This window comes from Wasmannia auropunctata, unplaced genomic scaffold, assembly GCF_000956235.1.
Source record: "Wasmannia auropunctata unplaced genomic scaffold, wasmannia.A_1.0 LD336103.1, whole genome shotgun sequence".
Taxonomy (NCBI): Eukaryota; Metazoa; Arthropoda; class Insecta; order Hymenoptera; family Formicidae; genus Wasmannia; species Wasmannia auropunctata.
Window position 1 is genome coordinate 1,200,189 of NW_012026787.1, and position 16,430 is coordinate 1,216,618.

General features: G+C 33.5%; 4 protein-coding genes across 4 annotated transcripts; 2 read left to right on the top strand and 2 right to left on the bottom strand.

Annotated features, from left to right (window-relative positions):
• The first annotated feature begins 2,199 nt into the window (after positions 1 to 2,199).
• LOC105457390 lies at positions 2,200 to 3,971 on the top strand. Its single transcript, XM_011702031.1, has 3 exons — positions 2,200 to 2,392; positions 3,406 to 3,569; positions 3,768 to 3,971. The coding sequence occupies exons 1-3, from the start codon at positions 2,344 to 2,346 to the stop codon at positions 3,825 to 3,827; spliced, it is 273 nt and encodes a 90-aa protein (XP_011700333.1). The 5' UTR covers positions 2,200 to 2,343; the 3' UTR covers positions 3,828 to 3,971.
• A 67-nt stretch (positions 3,972 to 4,038) lies between these two features.
• LOC105457399 (exocyst complex component 1) lies at positions 4,039 to 11,345 on the bottom strand. The gene is made up of 12 exons (XM_011702042.1): positions 11,181 to 11,345; positions 9,979 to 10,517; positions 9,720 to 9,874; positions 9,381 to 9,608; positions 8,106 to 8,342; positions 7,750 to 7,990; positions 6,902 to 7,119; positions 6,646 to 6,836; positions 5,620 to 5,987; positions 5,386 to 5,531; positions 5,120 to 5,314; positions 4,039 to 4,992 (listed from the first exon to the last, which is right to left on the bottom strand). Exons 2-12 carry the CDS (start codon positions 10,424 to 10,426, stop codon positions 4,840 to 4,842), a joined length of 2,580 nt encoding a protein of 859 aa, XP_011700344.1. The 5' UTR covers positions 10,427 to 10,517; positions 11,181 to 11,345; the 3' UTR covers positions 4,039 to 4,839.
• Positions 11,346 to 11,507: 162 nt separating this feature from the next.
• LOC105457404 (nitrilase homolog 1) lies at positions 11,508 to 14,448 on the top strand. Its single transcript, XM_011702055.1, has 6 exons — positions 11,508 to 11,714; positions 11,907 to 12,048; positions 12,148 to 12,303; positions 13,518 to 13,721; positions 13,813 to 14,025; positions 14,163 to 14,448. The coding sequence occupies exons 1-6, from the start codon at positions 11,662 to 11,664 to the stop codon at positions 14,328 to 14,330; spliced, it is 936 nt and encodes a 311-aa protein (XP_011700357.1). The 5' UTR covers positions 11,508 to 11,661; the 3' UTR covers positions 14,331 to 14,448.
• A 58-nt stretch (positions 14,449 to 14,506) lies between these two features.
• Positions 14,507 to 16,402, bottom strand: LOC105457413 (ER membrane protein complex subunit 3). The gene is made up of 4 exons (XM_011702067.1): positions 16,140 to 16,402; positions 15,776 to 16,069; positions 15,439 to 15,695; positions 14,507 to 15,015 (listed from the first exon to the last, which is right to left on the bottom strand). Exons 2-4 carry the CDS (start codon positions 15,922 to 15,924, stop codon positions 14,642 to 14,644), a joined length of 780 nt encoding a protein of 259 aa, XP_011700369.1. The 5' UTR covers positions 15,925 to 16,069; positions 16,140 to 16,402; the 3' UTR covers positions 14,507 to 14,641.
• Positions 16,403 to 16,430: the final 28 nt, after the last annotated feature.

The window sequence follows — 16,430 nt, forward strand, 5'->3', positions numbered from 1 at the left end:
TATATATATATATATATATATATATATATACATATATATACCAGGTTGTTTAATAAATTTTGTCGTTCGATAAGAGATGGCGCTATTAGGTTCGTCGTTTTATTTTTCTAAAAATGGTACTACTTTTTTATAAACACGTGTAAAGTTTCATGTAGATCTGTCAACTCATTCGTATATTTACAGCTGTTCAAAGTTGACGTGTCACAGTATTTTTTTACAATGAAAAAAATTGAATATCGTACAGTGATAAAATTCTTATTTGGAAGGTGCAGTAGTACCAAAACAAATTCATGAATTCACGATTGTTAAAAGTATATAAGGACTCTTCACTTTCAATTAGAACAGTAGAAAGATGGGTTGCTGAATTTAAACGTGGTCATACAAGTCTCGAAGACGATCCACGTGAAGGACGTCCAAAAAGTGCATCAACACCAGAAATCGTAGCAAAAATACCGGATATGGTTTTGGAAGATCGTTGATATATTAACCGAGAGAGATTTAGTAGAAGCCCTAGGGATCTCATTAGACAGTGTGACTGTGAACAATATTTTGGCTGAAGTTTGGGTTTCAGAAAGCTGTGTGCACAATGGGTGCCGCATTCGCTAACAATGGAACAAAAACACATTCGAGTGCGACTTTCTCAGCAACATTTGGAGCGTTTTAGCTGAAGGATAAAAAGGATTTTGTGCGTCGTTTCATCACTATGGATGAGACTTAGGGTCTACCACCATGATCCTGAATCAAAACAAGAGGCTAAGGAGTGGTGTGAACCCGGTACTTCGGCTCCGAAGCGAGTTGGGTTCCAGAAATCGGCCAAGAAGGTGTTAGCATCAGTCTTTTGGGATGCAAAAGGAATTTTGTTCGTGGATTATCTCCAAACTGGTAAAACAATAAACTCTGCAGATTATTATTGTAACCTTTTGGACCAGCTGGATGTAAAAATTCGTGAGAAAAGACCTGGTTTACAAAAGAAAAAAATCATTTTTCATCAAGTCAACACACTCTTTCACACAGCTCAAAAAATCATCGCGAAAATTAGTGAATTAAAGTACGAATTGTTGCAACATCCACCCTATTCGCCAGATTTAGCTCCTTTTGACTTCTGACTGTTCTCACATCTCAAAAAATTCATGCGTGGGAAACGATTTTTATCGAACGAAGAGGTAATAGCAGCCGTGGAAGCGTATTTCGACAGTCTTCCGGATTCTTACTTTAGGGATGGAATTCATAAATTAGAAGATCACTGGAACAAGTGTGTTGAAGTTCAGGGAGATTATATTGAATAATAAAATGTATTTCAAATCATAAAATCGTGTTTTTCTTATCAAACGACAAAACTTATTGAACAACCTGGTATATACAGGGTGATCCAGGTCACCCGGAGGAGCCGGCATCTACGTATTCCTCATGAAAAACTGAGTCGAAAATGTTAATAGCAAAATGTTGAGGTGTCAATGGTTTTTGAATAGTGAGCTATTGAAACTGTCCAACCATAAGACATTAAGAGCGCGCCGTCAGGTGCGGCGCATTAATCGATGATCGGTCGGCGCGCGACGGGTACGGTAATATTGATTTTGTTTATTAATTTATTCGTTTCTAAATTAAATAATTAATTAATTTAATCGTTTTAAAATACATAAAATGTATTTTAAGAGTTCATACTTATTCTACCGATATAAATGATATTGAATTTGCGATTGACTTTTCTACAATTAAATTGAACTCAAATTAAGAATAAGAGCAATAAATGTTAATAGAGATTTCATCGAACCTTTGCAGTATTCGTTCGGCACCGTGCCGTTTAGCGATACCCGTCGCGCGCCGGCCGATCGTCGATTTAATGCGCCACACCTGACGGCGCGCTCTTAATGCCTTATGGTTGGACAGTTTTAACAGCTCACTATTCAAAAACCATTGACACCTCAACATTTTGCTATTAACATTTTCGACTCAGTTTTTCATGAGGAATACGTAGATGCCGGCTCCTCCGGGTGACCTGGATCACCCTGTATATATATATATATATATATATATATATATATCAAGCTTTTTAAGAACATTAAAATAAATTAATAAAATGAAATACTATCAATTAATTCCACTTCCACAGTTATCGACAGTAAGTGCACTATTTTGTTTATTTAGAAACTCGCAAGATGGCGGGTAATTTCTCATAATCACGTGACTCTTATTAAACGACAAACGATTCCTCATCACGTACGTTTATGTTCTATGCACGATAAATTCGTGGATCTTCTTTTCACGTTTCGCCAACGCGATTTCATCTGTTCCGTGTTAAATTTCGTAGATTTCTCGCATTGAGCGCAGATCAATCCCGTCGAAATGCTTAATCACGTGTTGCGACCGATTGCTCGCAACTTGACGAGGAACGGTGAGATTTTTTCTTTGCTTCAGCATCGTTTGCTTTAAATGCGCGGTTCAATCAGCTCCATACCTTACATAATGTCTGCTATTCTGTACGAGAATGCTGCTAAATGTAAACTCGCGGCGATAACAAATAATGTAAAGTCCCTTCGCTTGTTTGTAACGATAAATTCTTTAATTAACGTTTTCTGCCAACTACTTAAGATTTGAAGAAAATAATTTCTAAATTCTAAGGAAATGCTAATGTGCCTGTATATGACAAACTCATGTAACTTATCAGAGAAAATCTGTTCTTTTATCTTCAATTTATCTTTAGTAGATTTTACTTCTATTTCTTTCTACAACTTTGACTTGAGATCATTTATAATATACGTTTAGCATTGACATTCTGCCTAAAGCAGAAACTATTTCAAATTCGTGAAACATTTGATATTTGAATTGTGATTGTCATTATCAAAATGAGAAAATTGTATTGAAAGTGGAGCTGTCACACTTATTGCCTTTAATTTTCAATTTATCTTCAGTAGATTTTACTTCTATTTCTTTCTACAACTTTCACTTGAGACTATTTATAATATACGTTTAGCATTGACATTCTGCCTAAAGTGGAAATTATTTCAAATTCGTGAAAGATTTGATGTTTGAATTGTGATTGTCATTATCGAAGTGAAAAAATTGTATTGAAATTTGGAGCTGTCACACTCTGTCTCTTATCTTCAATTTATCTTCAGTAGATTTTACTTCTTCTATTTCTTTCTACAATTTTCACTTGAGATTATTTATAACGTTTAGCATTGGCATTCTGTCTGAAGCAGAAACCATTTCAAATTTGTGAAAGATTTGATATTTGAATTGTCATTTTCGAAATGAAAAAAATTGTATTGAAAGTGGAGCTGTCACTCTTTGCCCACAAACATATATAAATACATGAAAAATAATATATAAATGCATGTGTAAACTGAGCGTCTAAGAAAGATAATGCACTTTTCATTTAATAAATTGCAATTTTTTGGTGCAAAGGCACTCGTTCCGCTAGCTCGCAAGCATTGGACGTTAAATTACCGACGATAAATGACTTACCTCAACCATGTGGACCATGGAAAGAACACTACGACGCAAGGCAGAAGGTTTACAATTCTCTATTAATCGGTGGTCTTGGTGCCCTAATTGGTACCATAGCTTTTGTACGTATCAAATTTATGTTACCTCAGATAACATTAAATGTATCAAATTACTCTTGCATATAATAATGTAATAATATCTTTTGATATATATTATAATAGAATTTCTCATATTTCTAAGTTATACTTTCAAAATTTTTTATGCATCGCAAATTAGATGGGTTATGCACACAATTTATAATTCATACATTTTATTTTCAGGTAAAATTTTCAGGAATTATTTACTTTAACTATGGCCCACCTGAAGAACCAGTTGAATAAACATTTATATAAAGTATTAGATGAAAATATAGACATATGAAAGCAATCTGGCCACACAGCTGTTGATAATATTATGTACTTTATTGTGCAAGTGTAACATGCAATAACTTGTACTCTTCTCAATAAATAGTTCATACTTGTAAATGTGTTTAGGAAGGGATTTTAGTCTATGAAAATGTATGTCTCGCTTAAAAAATGATACAATCTCATAAAAACTGAAAAATATATATTTAAATATAAATAATATATTGCAACCATTATAAATTGAATCTTTACTACTACTTGATTATTATTCTGCAATAATAAAATAAATCTTTATTATGGTGTTGAGTGCTATCACGATTCTTCGTGATAAAAGATTGCAATAGATATCTGAGATATTTATAAATATCACATACAACATATACATACTCAGCTATATTACATCTCTATACATATAAATTTGTTATATTCGGAGTGATTTAGTTTTGAAGATTTTTTTTTTCAAAAACTGATTTATTATACGAATACCTTAGTCAAAATACTTCCCATCTGTCTGGCAAGAGATGGATTCTGCGACGATAAAAAGATTCCTCTTTGGAGTTGAACTAATTTTCAACAAATTTTCGCACTTTGAAATTATGAAAGTGTATCCTTTAGAGCATGTTGCATCGACGGGAACAAATGATAATCAGATGGAGCAATATCTGGAGAATTTGCGAGGTGCGGTAAGACTTCCCATTTCAGCTTTAATAACGTTTGCTTCATCAATGAGATCAAAAATACTTTTTAGGAAGCTCCATTTTTAAGGGTATAAACATGCGTCTATTGTTAGTAAACGACTAAATATCATGGAGTAATATTGAAGCATTAAGAAACAATAGTTGTGATTGGAATGTCTTCGACAACATTGACATTAGTACTATATCTTGCAAAATCCTCAAAACTAAATCACATTCCTAATATATAATAATATAATAATTATATTAATAGCCAAGTCAAGTGGAATAGTGAAAAAAAATTGTATTTTAATTTAATGAGATCGTGCTATTTCCGAAAAAAATTCTAAGATATCCTGAATAGTAAACTCGAGTGTCACATTGCTGTCTGGGTAACAGCGTTGTATTAGTTCTTCAATGTTCCTATATTGCGCGATAAATTCATTTTGCATCTCACGCCAAACAACCTGAAAATTAGAAGTTAGAAATAAATAAAATAATTATAGCAGACAAGACAATCATTTTCATGTTTATATTACAATTATCTTTAAATCATCGGAAGTCCGACACTCGTCTCTCTTGTGTTCTACTTACTTGTAACAAATTCTCCTCTTCGCACAGATGCTTTTCAACTTTTCGATACAAATTCTCCAGGCCTTTCTTAACTTCCCTCGCTGGATATTCCTTCACTACTCGTCGCAACTCTTGCTTACTAAAGGCCATCTGATAACTGACTTCTGATTCTTTCACTCCGGCCCCTACCTTCGCTTGTACGCCCTCGAAGAAAAGCTGAAAAATAAATATTCCTAAGAAACATGCTCTTACGCGATCATACTTTGTATCTTTAAACAGCAATTTACATTAAGTTTCTCAAGAGGCCGTCCAAAATACTGCGTAACATAAGCGCGAAGTGCATCTTGATATTTTTGTTTAGCTTCCTTCCGCTCGTGGTCCAAAACCGAGATTTTCAGTTGCGAGAGGAGATCGTAGAGATGATGAAAATTCTCTGCAAAGTATGACAAATATTAATCATTACATACAATTATTAATAAATAAGATAGGTAACTTTATTAATTACTGAATTTTCCAATTACCCATTTTTATGACTTCCTGTGGCGTCTTGTGGTGCTCTCGGCTGTGAATAACAATAGCTTCGAACATGGTGCTCACAAGCTTCGTATACCACTTCTCGAGATCAACCTTTCTGTCAGAGTTGCGGAAAATCTTCTCCGCGGTTCTCGCAAACGGTCCGAAGTTCTCTATATACGATAATATACCGCATTTGTGTCGACGATTGACTTTCGTGTCGCACAATATCGACTGCAGTTGCGCTTGCATAAATTTGTCAAACGCTCGTTTCACGTGGATCAGAGCGGACGCGAACGTCATCGATAGAAACGAGCCGGTGTCTTGAGCGGACATGACGTGCTGCGATAAACGCACTAATACATACAGGCACCAACTGCAAATAGTATAAACAATATAATTATATATAATTTTATATGTATTATATATAATATAAATAAGAATTGGAGATATATATCGCATTTGCTACAACAATGCTACAATTCAAAAAACAAAATTTTCCAGGAAATGAATTTCAATGGTTTGAATTATTAAAATATTGAAATATTAATTTTGAAATGTAATTTTAGAGTAATAACGGATTGTAGATGAATACAAGCATATTCTTTCTTTTTTTCTGTTTCCATTTTTTTCTGCAAACAATTAAAAAATGACAATTTTTTTAAATTATTGCAACAAATAAGCGATTTAGTAATAATTGATAACCGCTTTTACTCAAGGTAATTTTAATTATATATAATTTTATATGTATCATATATGATATAAATAAGAATTGAAGATATTATATTATCGCATTTGCTACAACAATGCTACAATTCAAAAAACAAAATTTTCCAGGAAATAAATTTCAATGCTTATATTCTTTCTTTTTTTCCTTTTTGTGTTCATGTTTTCATTTTTTTCTGTAAACAATTAAAAAATGACAATTTTATAAAAATTATTGTAACAAATAAGCGATTTAATAATAATTGAAAACCCCTTTTACTCAAGATAATTTTAAATGGAGAAGTCTTTTTTTTCAAAGCCCAACTTACAAGCTGTCGACTTTATCCAGAAAACCGATAAAATTGTTCAATTCGATTTCCAATGATGGAAATATCGCGGCCATAGTCGCACGCACGTCCTCATTCACCTGACGCTCCAGTCTTTTGCTTGCCGTCGAAGTTACCGATCCGGGACTTGCTGCGCCGTTACTCACGTTCTCCACCTCCTCCATCTCGCTGCTCTGCACAAAATAAATATTCATACTCGTAAGAAGTCGTAATAATAAACATTTATCGGTATACTTACTTTGGAAGGCGAGAGAACGGAGTCCAATTGAAGAAACGAGACACAGAAACCTTGTTCTGCGAGACATACTGGCTGCATCTGCGAAAGCACGCAATCGAGGACCGAATCCAAAAGATTTCCTTCGTCCATCGGAGTCCACACTTCGCCACTCAGCAAGCACATAGGCGCCGGATTAAGCAAATCTTCGCCCTTCTGACCGCTAGACCTCGATGTAGATACTTAAAACATTAAAACGTATCTCCTTATTAATACATACAATTTACAAAAATGTCATATATGCAATAAAAGTATATTCTTTCTTTTTTTTCTATTTCCACTTTTTTCTGCAAACATTAAAAAATGACAATTTTTAAATTATTGCAATAGTTAAACTACAATTAATAGTTAAACTGCAGTTTAACTATTAATTGCAGTTTAACTATTGCAATAATTTAAAAATTGTCATTTTTTAATGTTTGCAGAAAAAAGTGAAAATAGAAAAAAAAAAAAGAATATAATTATATATAATTTTATATGTATTATAGAAGTAAGATGCCTATCATTTTATTTATCGTGCATTTATTAATTGGAGTTTTACTGCAGTTGATAAAAATCGTTAGTTATAAAAAAAAACAATAACAAATAAGTGATTTAGTAATAATAAAAAACCGCTTTTACTCAAGGTAATTTTAAATTGGAGAAGTCATTTTTTTAATAGAGTGCCAAATCACGTAACTGCAGTTTAACTATTACGACGTCCATCATTTTATTTATTGTGCACTTATTAACTGGAGTTCTATATATATACTGCAGTTGATAAAAATCATTAGTTCTATTTTTTAAAAACCATAACAAATCTATTGCTCTACCTTGTAAACGTTTACTGATTAATTTATTCTTAGCTTCCTCAAAAAAACGTTTCAGATCTCTCTTGTACAATTTGCTCATGGTATCGGTATAGACTTTAGTCAATTGTACAAAGGCTTTATTATCCAATGCTCTCAGCAGCTGCATCAATTCGGTATACGGTACAAGCTCATTGTGAACTCCTTGATGAGTCGGTAATATTAAATCTGTCATAGAAGTAGATGTATCTCCAATATCGTTACCCTAAAATTTGAGATTAAAAATGAAAAAATATTCCTATTTTAAACATACATATATTTTTTCAATTTTTAAATATATTATTAAAATAAAGAGATATTAAAAATAATTATGAAATTACCAAATGTATAAAAAGATTGTTTAAATGTCTAGCAACAATGACTGAGAATTTGGCTTTAAGTTTGTCCAATCGCCTTTTCTGTTCGGTGACAGCGCTTAGTTTGTCTAAGCCCGATGGAAGAGGTGCAGTGATGGCTTTTAAGAGCGCTGCACCAGCATGGCCAAGCTCTTCTCTCTCGCCTGGAAGCTCAGCTTCGTTTAAGGTACGTTGATGTGTTGCAGAAATATCTAACTGCGACTTGAAGGGAAACAAAATTATACAGATTACTATCCTTAAACGAATCAAACTGAGATTTGACAGAAAATTCAATTCTGATTAAAAAGTTATATATCTTCATAAATTGCTTCTTTATAAAATTCTTGTAAAGATACTTTATATATCATAAATTTTTAAATTTTTATTTACCATATGTACCGTAATAAAATATATCATATCTATTTATTTTTAATATAAGAATCAGGACCAAATCTAGCAAATTAAATTATTATGGAAATATCATTTGGAAAACTAAAAACTGAAGTTTATTTAATGTGAATCTATTGCATTTGTTTCACTTTTGTTGCCCTAGATAAAAATCATAATAACTTAATTAAAAAATAATTTTCAAGTATATGTTTATGTGCTTGTGGAAATAAATTTTACACGACCACCTGAACATGTACTTGTAAAATTGTTTTCCAATTAATTATGGTTTTTATCTAGGAGCATAATTGTAGCAAATGCAATAAATTCACATTAAATAAACTTCAGTTTTTAGTTTTCCAAATAATTCTTCTCAGTCCTACTCTTGTCGGAGCGTGATGACCTTTCATCGTATTTCTGTGTTATGGGCTATTTATAATTTACGCAGATATACGAAACCTACAATTTAATGCCGCTTCGAACGGTCTTAACTAATTAGAGAAATTCTCATGGCAAAATATACTCTCGGTGATTTGCCATTGCTTTCTAAGAGATGGCGATCGAGTGAAAATCCAAAAATTGTCTGTCAGATTTGAACCCGGGTTTTCGGAACAGAAAGCAGACGTATAACTCTGCGCCACGATCATTACACAGATTCCAAATAATATTTCCATATATATAATTAATATAATTAATTTAATTTTACACAATTTTACAAGTATTTTACATGTACTTGTAAAATTGTTCTTAATTTTACAAAAAATATTTAGAATTGTATTTTCTATCGAATACCTCAAACTTCTATCTTGTTTTGTAATTATAATAAAAATATTAACTTAATCATTTGTAATTATATCGTCCTTATTTACTTACAACCACTAGATTTAGCTTATCCAACAAGAGCCTCGCATTATTATTCGCCGTGTGTATAGCCTGATTTTTTTGCCCAACTCGTGCCATAACTTCTCTTATTCTTCCTAACGCTTCATCATACGCCGCTAATCGCGCTTCTACGATAGAGGCCTCGGTTATCGCCGCGTCTATACTGTTCATCAGTTGCGTTACTCTCTGCTCTGATGCCAAGACTGAATGTACATTTTCCTAAGTAAGGATAGAATAAAATATTAATATCGCGATATCAATATTGTATTACTTAAATTTCTATTACAGTATTTTTTTTATAAGAAAAGTTAAATATTATTGATGCTTTACCCCATCAAGAATAGATAGATCTTTTGAAAGAGTTTCCATAAAAAGCTCGGCATTGGAAACGGCATATTCACAATTTTCCATCATTTGTTTTAAGTCAACAGCCTCCTTTTCAGTAATGGGTTGATAATCTGAACTAATAGGTGATGCCAGGAGATCTGCAAATTTTTATACTACTAAGTAGAAACATGATAAATTTTTTTGTGAATGTAATTAAATAAACAGAAGATGTTAGCAAGCATCATAAAATTGAACGACATACCGGGTGTAAATGTGATGCTATCGCTTTCCTTCAAGGCGGTTGGATCGATCAGCCACTCTTTGGGAATATTTTTGAATTCCGGCCTCTGAGTCAGGCTACACGAATAGGTGTATAAATTACTAATAAACGTTCGCCTTTCCTGCACTGTAGTGGACGACCACTTGTAAACTTTGTCGATATGTATCTCTATGTCCATAGAATCATTTTTCACCCCGTCTATGATTTGTATGTCACTCAGAGGCCACGATTGTTTCTTCTTATAAACATTTTTGTCATTCTTTTTCACTTGGTACAATATGAGAGTACCTGGGGTATCCGTTGCTGTTGCCAGACACAGAAAGCTCATCTTTTTCTTCTTGTAAGCTTTGCTAACGTAGCACACGCTGAGCAGTTTTTCATCGCTGAGAGTGAATACCTCTCTTTGCAAGGTATGTCGAATAGCTGCCATGGCTGGAGCTTGATTATAATCTATAGAATCCGTTGTATTCTTTAGTTATGTTCTTCGTTATTGCTTAAATATCCTCCATTTCTGAGCAATCCTAATTATTAATAATAATAGAGATAACATTAGAGCATTTACAAAGAATATGAAATGTTACAAATTGTAACGCTTGTCCCAAATTGTCCTTTACTGCGACAGATTAATATAACTTTAATTTGAAATTTAGTTGTCAAATTGCTTATTAAATCAGTCGCTTTTGATTAAATTTTATCAAAGGAATCTAATCTGAAAAAAGGAAATAATAATCTATAAATATTGTACAATATACATACAACAACCACAGATTATTCTTTTTTTAGAAATTTTTCTTAAATAAAATTCAGTCAAGATTTAAATTTAAATTTAGTAAAATTTACTCAAAAGCAATTGTTTTTTAATAATGAATGAATTTTTAATAATGAGTTTGACAATTAAATTTCAAATTAAAGTTGCATTAATCTATGACAATGTTGAGACAACCTATATGTACATTTTGCATCTTAAGATTATTATTATATCGTGACTCACAAAAAGTTATTATCCGTGTTTACAAAAAAGATAAAAGTTAACTTATTTAATATCGTGTAATAAAATTTGCAAAATGTTTACAAAAACAATAAGAACCGCATTTCATTAGGAAATTCGAAAAAGAGGTTATATCTCTTGTGTCAGTAAACATATAATTCTCATATTTCACAATTATTCACAAGATGACACTTACATAAATATGTTAAAAGTCCTTGCACCAAGCAATCATTACATTTTCCATAATAATTGCGTCACAAAACTGTATTTATCGACGTATTTCACGTATTTATCTTCTCAAAGCTGATCGACAAGTACATACAGCTGATACAGCATCTATATCTAAAGTTAGTTATGAACCAATACGAGGTGACCGGTGACGTCGCGTGAATGGCCGTGAATGCATGTCGTAATTCCAAGGTTTAAAATGAAATAAATAAAAAAATAAATATATATATATATATATATACATATGTATATACTAAGAGAAAGAAAAAAATAATTAAAATAGACCTATTGTACACTACATTGTCACTTTGAAAATCAAAGACAGCGTAGTGACGTCACAAACTCTAGAATCTCTAGAGATACATCGACTCTGCAGACTGCAAGAGCAACATCAATTGACATATGATATAAGTGATAGAGCACAGTGAATAATCAACAATGCGATAAGAATGAAGCGCGTGTGGCCCGTTATCGCCCAGTCATTTACTCTGAAATGTTACAGGTAAGAGATTAATGTAAAGTCTATGAAATAAAAAATTATGTGGAAGTAAAAAAACAGTGTCAAAGTAAAAAATGACAGAATATATATAGGCCCGCCTTTTCTTTTACTTTTTTGTATAAAAAAAAGCTGCTTTTCTCATTGTGTTAAAGATTAGTATTATTACGTTTATGAGATAAAATTATTGCATTTCAGCGTACAACCGGCGAGACGTCAAATCAGCACAATGGCACATCCACTAATTGCAGTATGCCAAATGCGATCGATAGCTGACAAAGTGAAAAATCTGGAGGTTGTGAGCGAATTGGTAGCCGAGGCTAAACGCAGATCGGTCACGGTACGTACATACACTCGTCCAACAAATACCATATATTGTATATACATTGCATGACATTGCGATAACGCTTCTCTCTTCTGATCTTTTTATATTTTGCAGATAGCATTTTTTCCTGAAGCTTGCGACTTTTTGGCGGATAACAAGAAGGACATCATCGCCATGGCTGAACCTTTGACTGGACAGACAGTGGCGTCTTATAAAGAGATCGCTGCCAAGAATGATATCTGGTTGTCCTTGGGTGGAATTCACGAAGCTGTAAATCTTTAATTTCTAACAATACGTGACATTAGATAACACAACTATAAGAAAAATGCCTTTTCGGTGTCTAGATCTTCATACTTAATAAAATAATTTCAATGTGAATTTATAGATATGCATATCCAGCGCTGATTTAACTTTCAGCCTTGATTCTAATTAATATTGGGATAATATTACAAATTAAATCGACAAGTAATTTAACAGGGTTGCCACAGACCTGGAATAAACTGGGAAAACCTGGCACAGTCAGGGAAAACCTGGAAAAGTCAGGGAAAAATATAAAAGAGCCTGGAATTTTGAACTTTGCTCACAATTTCCTTAAGGGAATTATTTATTTTATCGACGAAACTCAATTTTTGTACAATGTTTTTGTATGTATTGCTTTTTCTGATTTGAAAATCCTTTTTCAGAATTAAACAATAGACAACAGAATGAAATGATTTTGTATGAAAATTGAAAAAATTTTCGAATATTACGATTTTGTTCGAGACTTCTCTTCTGTTATCGCAATCGAAAATATTCTGAATATTTAGCGATATTAAAGAAATGTCTACAGGAATCTTTCTGTTTTTACTACTGAGTTTTTGTCTGGTCCCAAGCAACGAAAAATTCAGTTATACCAAAGGAATTTTTTTCTGTAATTTAATGCATAATTAACATCAATGTCAAAGCAATGTTATATCAATTTGTTGGCCTAAATTTGCATTTGGGATTATATTATGTTATTCTGGGATGTTATGTTGGGATTATATTAACTTCTAAATTTATGTTGCTTCTAATAATATAAGTTACTTTTCTTGTAATACATATCTGTAATATATATCTTCTAAACATTAAAATTTAGAATTATATATTTGATACTGACCAAGAAAAATTTTCCATTGTCTGGAAATCATGGAAAAGTCAGGAAATTTTAAAATTTTTTGTGGCAGCCCTTGTTTAATGATACTGTTTATTGATACTAATAAGTATCTTAATTTATATTAGTATCAATATCATTAAATTGCTTGTCAATTAAGGATTGCGTTTCACAAGAAAATCGGTACGTAGTTTACAGAACTGAAGATATATGTAAATTCATACATGAAAATATGTTATTAAACACGAAGATCTAGCTCAGAAAGGACTAATTTCTGTTTTACATTAATTTACATAAGTACATAAAAGATATCTATTTCTTTAACAATACATAAAAACGCTCGTTATTTCAGTCCGATAATGTGGAAAAGATTTACAATACGCATATATTGATAAATAATGATGGACAGTTGGTGGCAGCATACAGAAAGATACACTTATTCGACATGGATAACAAAGATACCGGAGTACGCCTGATGGAATCGGACTATGTGCTTAAAGGGACCGAAATCGTGCCGCCTGTGCCAACACCGATCGGCAGGCTCGCGCTTAGCATTGTATCCTTAATTAGAACAAGAGATTTCTGATTTTCTTTTTTTATATTATATGAATTGCAAATATATAGCAACAACTTAACAATGAACACAGTGTTACGACATGCGGTTTCCCGAGCTGTCGCTAACTTTACGGAACATGGGAGCGCAGATTCTCACGTATCCGTCGGCGTTCACGTATCAAACCGGTGCCGCGCACTGGGAGGTGATGCTGCGAGCGCGAGCCGTGGAAAATCAGTGTTACGTCATAGCCGCGGCGCAAACCGGCGCGCACAACAAGAAGAGAGTGAGCTGGGGTCATGCCATGGTAAATGATCTGTTATTTGTAGATAGTTATTAATATGTAAATAGTTATTTTCTCGATAATATTAAATTTCTCAAATTAAATTAGTTTGGCCTAATCTTAATTTGTTTGCTCTCAAATTAAAATTCGTTTATTTTCAGATTGTGGATCCTTGGGGCGCCGTCGTAGCGCAATGCGCGGAAAAAACGGGTATAGCTACGGCAGAAATTGATCTCGCACTACTGGAAAAAGTCAGGAAAAATATGCCGTGCGAGGAACACCGTCGCACGGATCTGTACTCCAAAATGGAGTGTCAAAAGTTCACTTAATACAAAGAGTTTAATAAGTAAATAAGTGATTGTAATTAAATGATTTTAAAACAGATTTGTATATTCAGTGGAACCCGACATAAAAATCTAGAATAAAATAATATATTATCTTTATCAATTTTCTGCTTAAGATTGTTATTGTTATCGCAATTTGTTGAAATTAAAATACATCATCATATTTTTATCATTTTATTTATTAAAAAAAACAAAGATCTTTATATTATTCCTTAGATAAATGCTGCAAATTGCTATTTAACTTACAAATAAATTAGATTCTTTTGGAATTTGTAAAATAATTTAAATCCTAAATATCAATTTGCTTTGCCTTGATGATATATGCTATCAGCCATATCCGCTTTCGATTGGATACCCATGAGCTCGACATCTACCCCTTGTAGCGCCCAATTATGTTCACAGATCTCCAACGCCTCCCATTCAGACTTGAAGGCTGCTTTCGGATCAGGTGGCATGGACATCGCAGCGCCCGACACTTGATCTTGCACAAGTCTCGTGGTATCCGCAGCGTTATTCTCGCCGAGTACAAGCGTGTAAATGGACCTTAGTCCAAATACATTGAGGAAATACCACGAGGCTGAGGAAACCCACGCAGCGTCCAATGTAACTAATTCTATACCACGTTGCAACATTGGCTTGAAACGTAGTGTTAACGGAAATGGCACTTTAGCTGGAAATTAAAGCATTTATTCATGTTAAATTATATATAATCTTGAGTTTAGTTAAAAATCCAAAATTTAGCATAAGGAATCACATTTAACCCTCAATTGGAGCTCTGGGTGCTCTAGTACATCCAGGGAATTTAAAAAAAAAAAATCGAAATTAAAAGATTTTCCTTTTCTCCTGAATAACTCGAATATTTTCAATTTCTCGATTTTCGCACTCATTTATCCTTCTTTCGAACAGTTTGACGTGTCGATTAAAAAAAAATGTTCAAATTCTATGCATTACATACAAAGATATATACGCGATTGAAAACGTTGAGGGTGTGGCACGCCCAGTGCTCCAGAATCGAGAAATACAGATAGTGTTCCGGTTGAGGGTTAATAAATACACAATAAATATAAATAATCAATATCGTAACGTTATATACTTGTCACAAATCCAGAGAACATCCAGTTGATCCAACCACCGATCAGTACCATAGGCAAGACATTGGTAACATTTCCCTTCAGCATCTCGGTCATCATATTTGGATCGGTCATAGGATTTTGCGAGACGGGCGGACGTTTTTGAGTCTTGAAATACCCAGTCTCTTCGTTGTTGAAGAAATGTCTTCTGGTCATAAAACCTACTTTCGGTATGTACTGTCCGTTCTCTCGGAGGAGTCGGGAGCGTATCATGACTTGACTGCAAGATATTTAATGTCGTGATTAATTTTCAGCCTCACGTGCGAAAACCACTTAGTCAACGTGTGCTTAAGCGTTTACCTATCCTGCACTTGATGGAGCTCGACTTTCTTTTGCGAGGCGAGCAATATCGAAACATAGTGGCGGATTATACCGACTAGAAACGTGATCACTACTATAGGCAAGAATACCCAGCCGCGGATATTCGGATCCAACAGCAACTCGGCCATATCAGCTGTTTCTGCCGCGAAAGTCTATTCGCGAGAACGAAAACGTAAAACGGAGCAGCGTAAGGACCTCTCACCGCTCCGCCACGCAATTTAGGTTATGTCAAGAGGTTATGTCTGGATCCTCCCCTCCCTTCTTCAGCGATAGCTGGCAAAAGGTAGAGTTCTAGATTATCAGAGAAGCGCGGATCGGCTTTATGTCAGTATCGCAAAATCACCTTTCTCCCCGCGCACGAGGTTCATATATATTCTGACCGCGCTTTGATGCAGAAAGGGGGCTTTAAAACGATGATGATACATTTTACTTATCTCACAAAGGGGCACCAAAAGTTGGTTGTAAGTAAGCTTTAACGAAATCACGAGATGAAATGGGTTTATAAAAATTATACAAAATAAATAATGTTATAAAATTATAAAATGTGTGCACTAAAATGCCAACAAAGCCATTGTAATGGTTTATTTTCGATACCTATCGTATACGATGTGACGGAAGATAAAATAGCTGCCAA

Bases quoted from the DNA above. Each gene is read 5' to 3' on its own strand.
- LOC105457390 (XM_011702031.1), top strand. From the start codon at position 2,344: ATGCTTAATCACGTGTTGCGACCGATTGCTCGCAACTTGACGAGGAAC. The intron at 2,393-3,405 runs GTGAGATTTTTT...TTTGGTGCAAAG, and splicing joins TCGCAACTTGACGAGGAACG to GCACTCGTTCCGCTAGCTCG. The intron at 3,570-3,767 runs GTACGTATCAAA...TTTTATTTTCAG, and splicing joins TAATTGGTACCATAGCTTTT to GTAAAATTTTCAGGAATTAT.
- LOC105457399 (XM_011702042.1), bottom strand. From the start codon at position 10,426: ATGGCAGCTATTCGACATACCTTGCAAAGAGAGGTATTCACTCTCAGC. The intron at 8,343-9,380 runs GTAAGTAAATAA...TTTCCCTTCAAG, and splicing joins ATAAGCTAAATCTAGTGGTT to TCGCAGTTAGATATTTCTGC. The intron at 4,993-5,119 runs GTAAGTAGAACA...TCTAATTTTCAG, and splicing joins AAGAGGAGAATTTGTTACAA to GTTGTTTGGCGTGAGATGCA.
- LOC105457404 (XM_011702055.1), top strand. From the start codon at position 11,662: ATGAAGCGCGTGTGGCCCGTTATCGCCCAGTCATTTACTCTGAAATGT. The intron at 12,049-12,147 runs GTACGTACATAC...TATATTTTGCAG, and splicing joins CTAAACGCAGATCGGTCACG to ATAGCATTTTTTCCTGAAGC. The intron at 12,304-13,517 runs GTAAATCTTTAA...TCGTTATTTCAG, and splicing joins TGGGTGGAATTCACGAAGCT to TCCGATAATGTGGAAAAGAT.
- LOC105457413 (XM_011702067.1), bottom strand. From the start codon at position 15,924: ATGGCCGAGTTGCTGTTGGATCCGAATATCCGCGGCTGGGTATTCTTG. The intron at 15,696-15,775 runs GTAAACGCTTAA...AATATCTTGCAG, and splicing joins CTCCATCAAGTGCAGGATAG to TCAAGTCATGATACGCTCCC. The intron at 15,016-15,438 runs GTATATAACGTT...TTTAATTTCCAG, and splicing joins GTTCTCTGGATTTGTGACAA to CTAAAGTGCCATTTCCGTTA.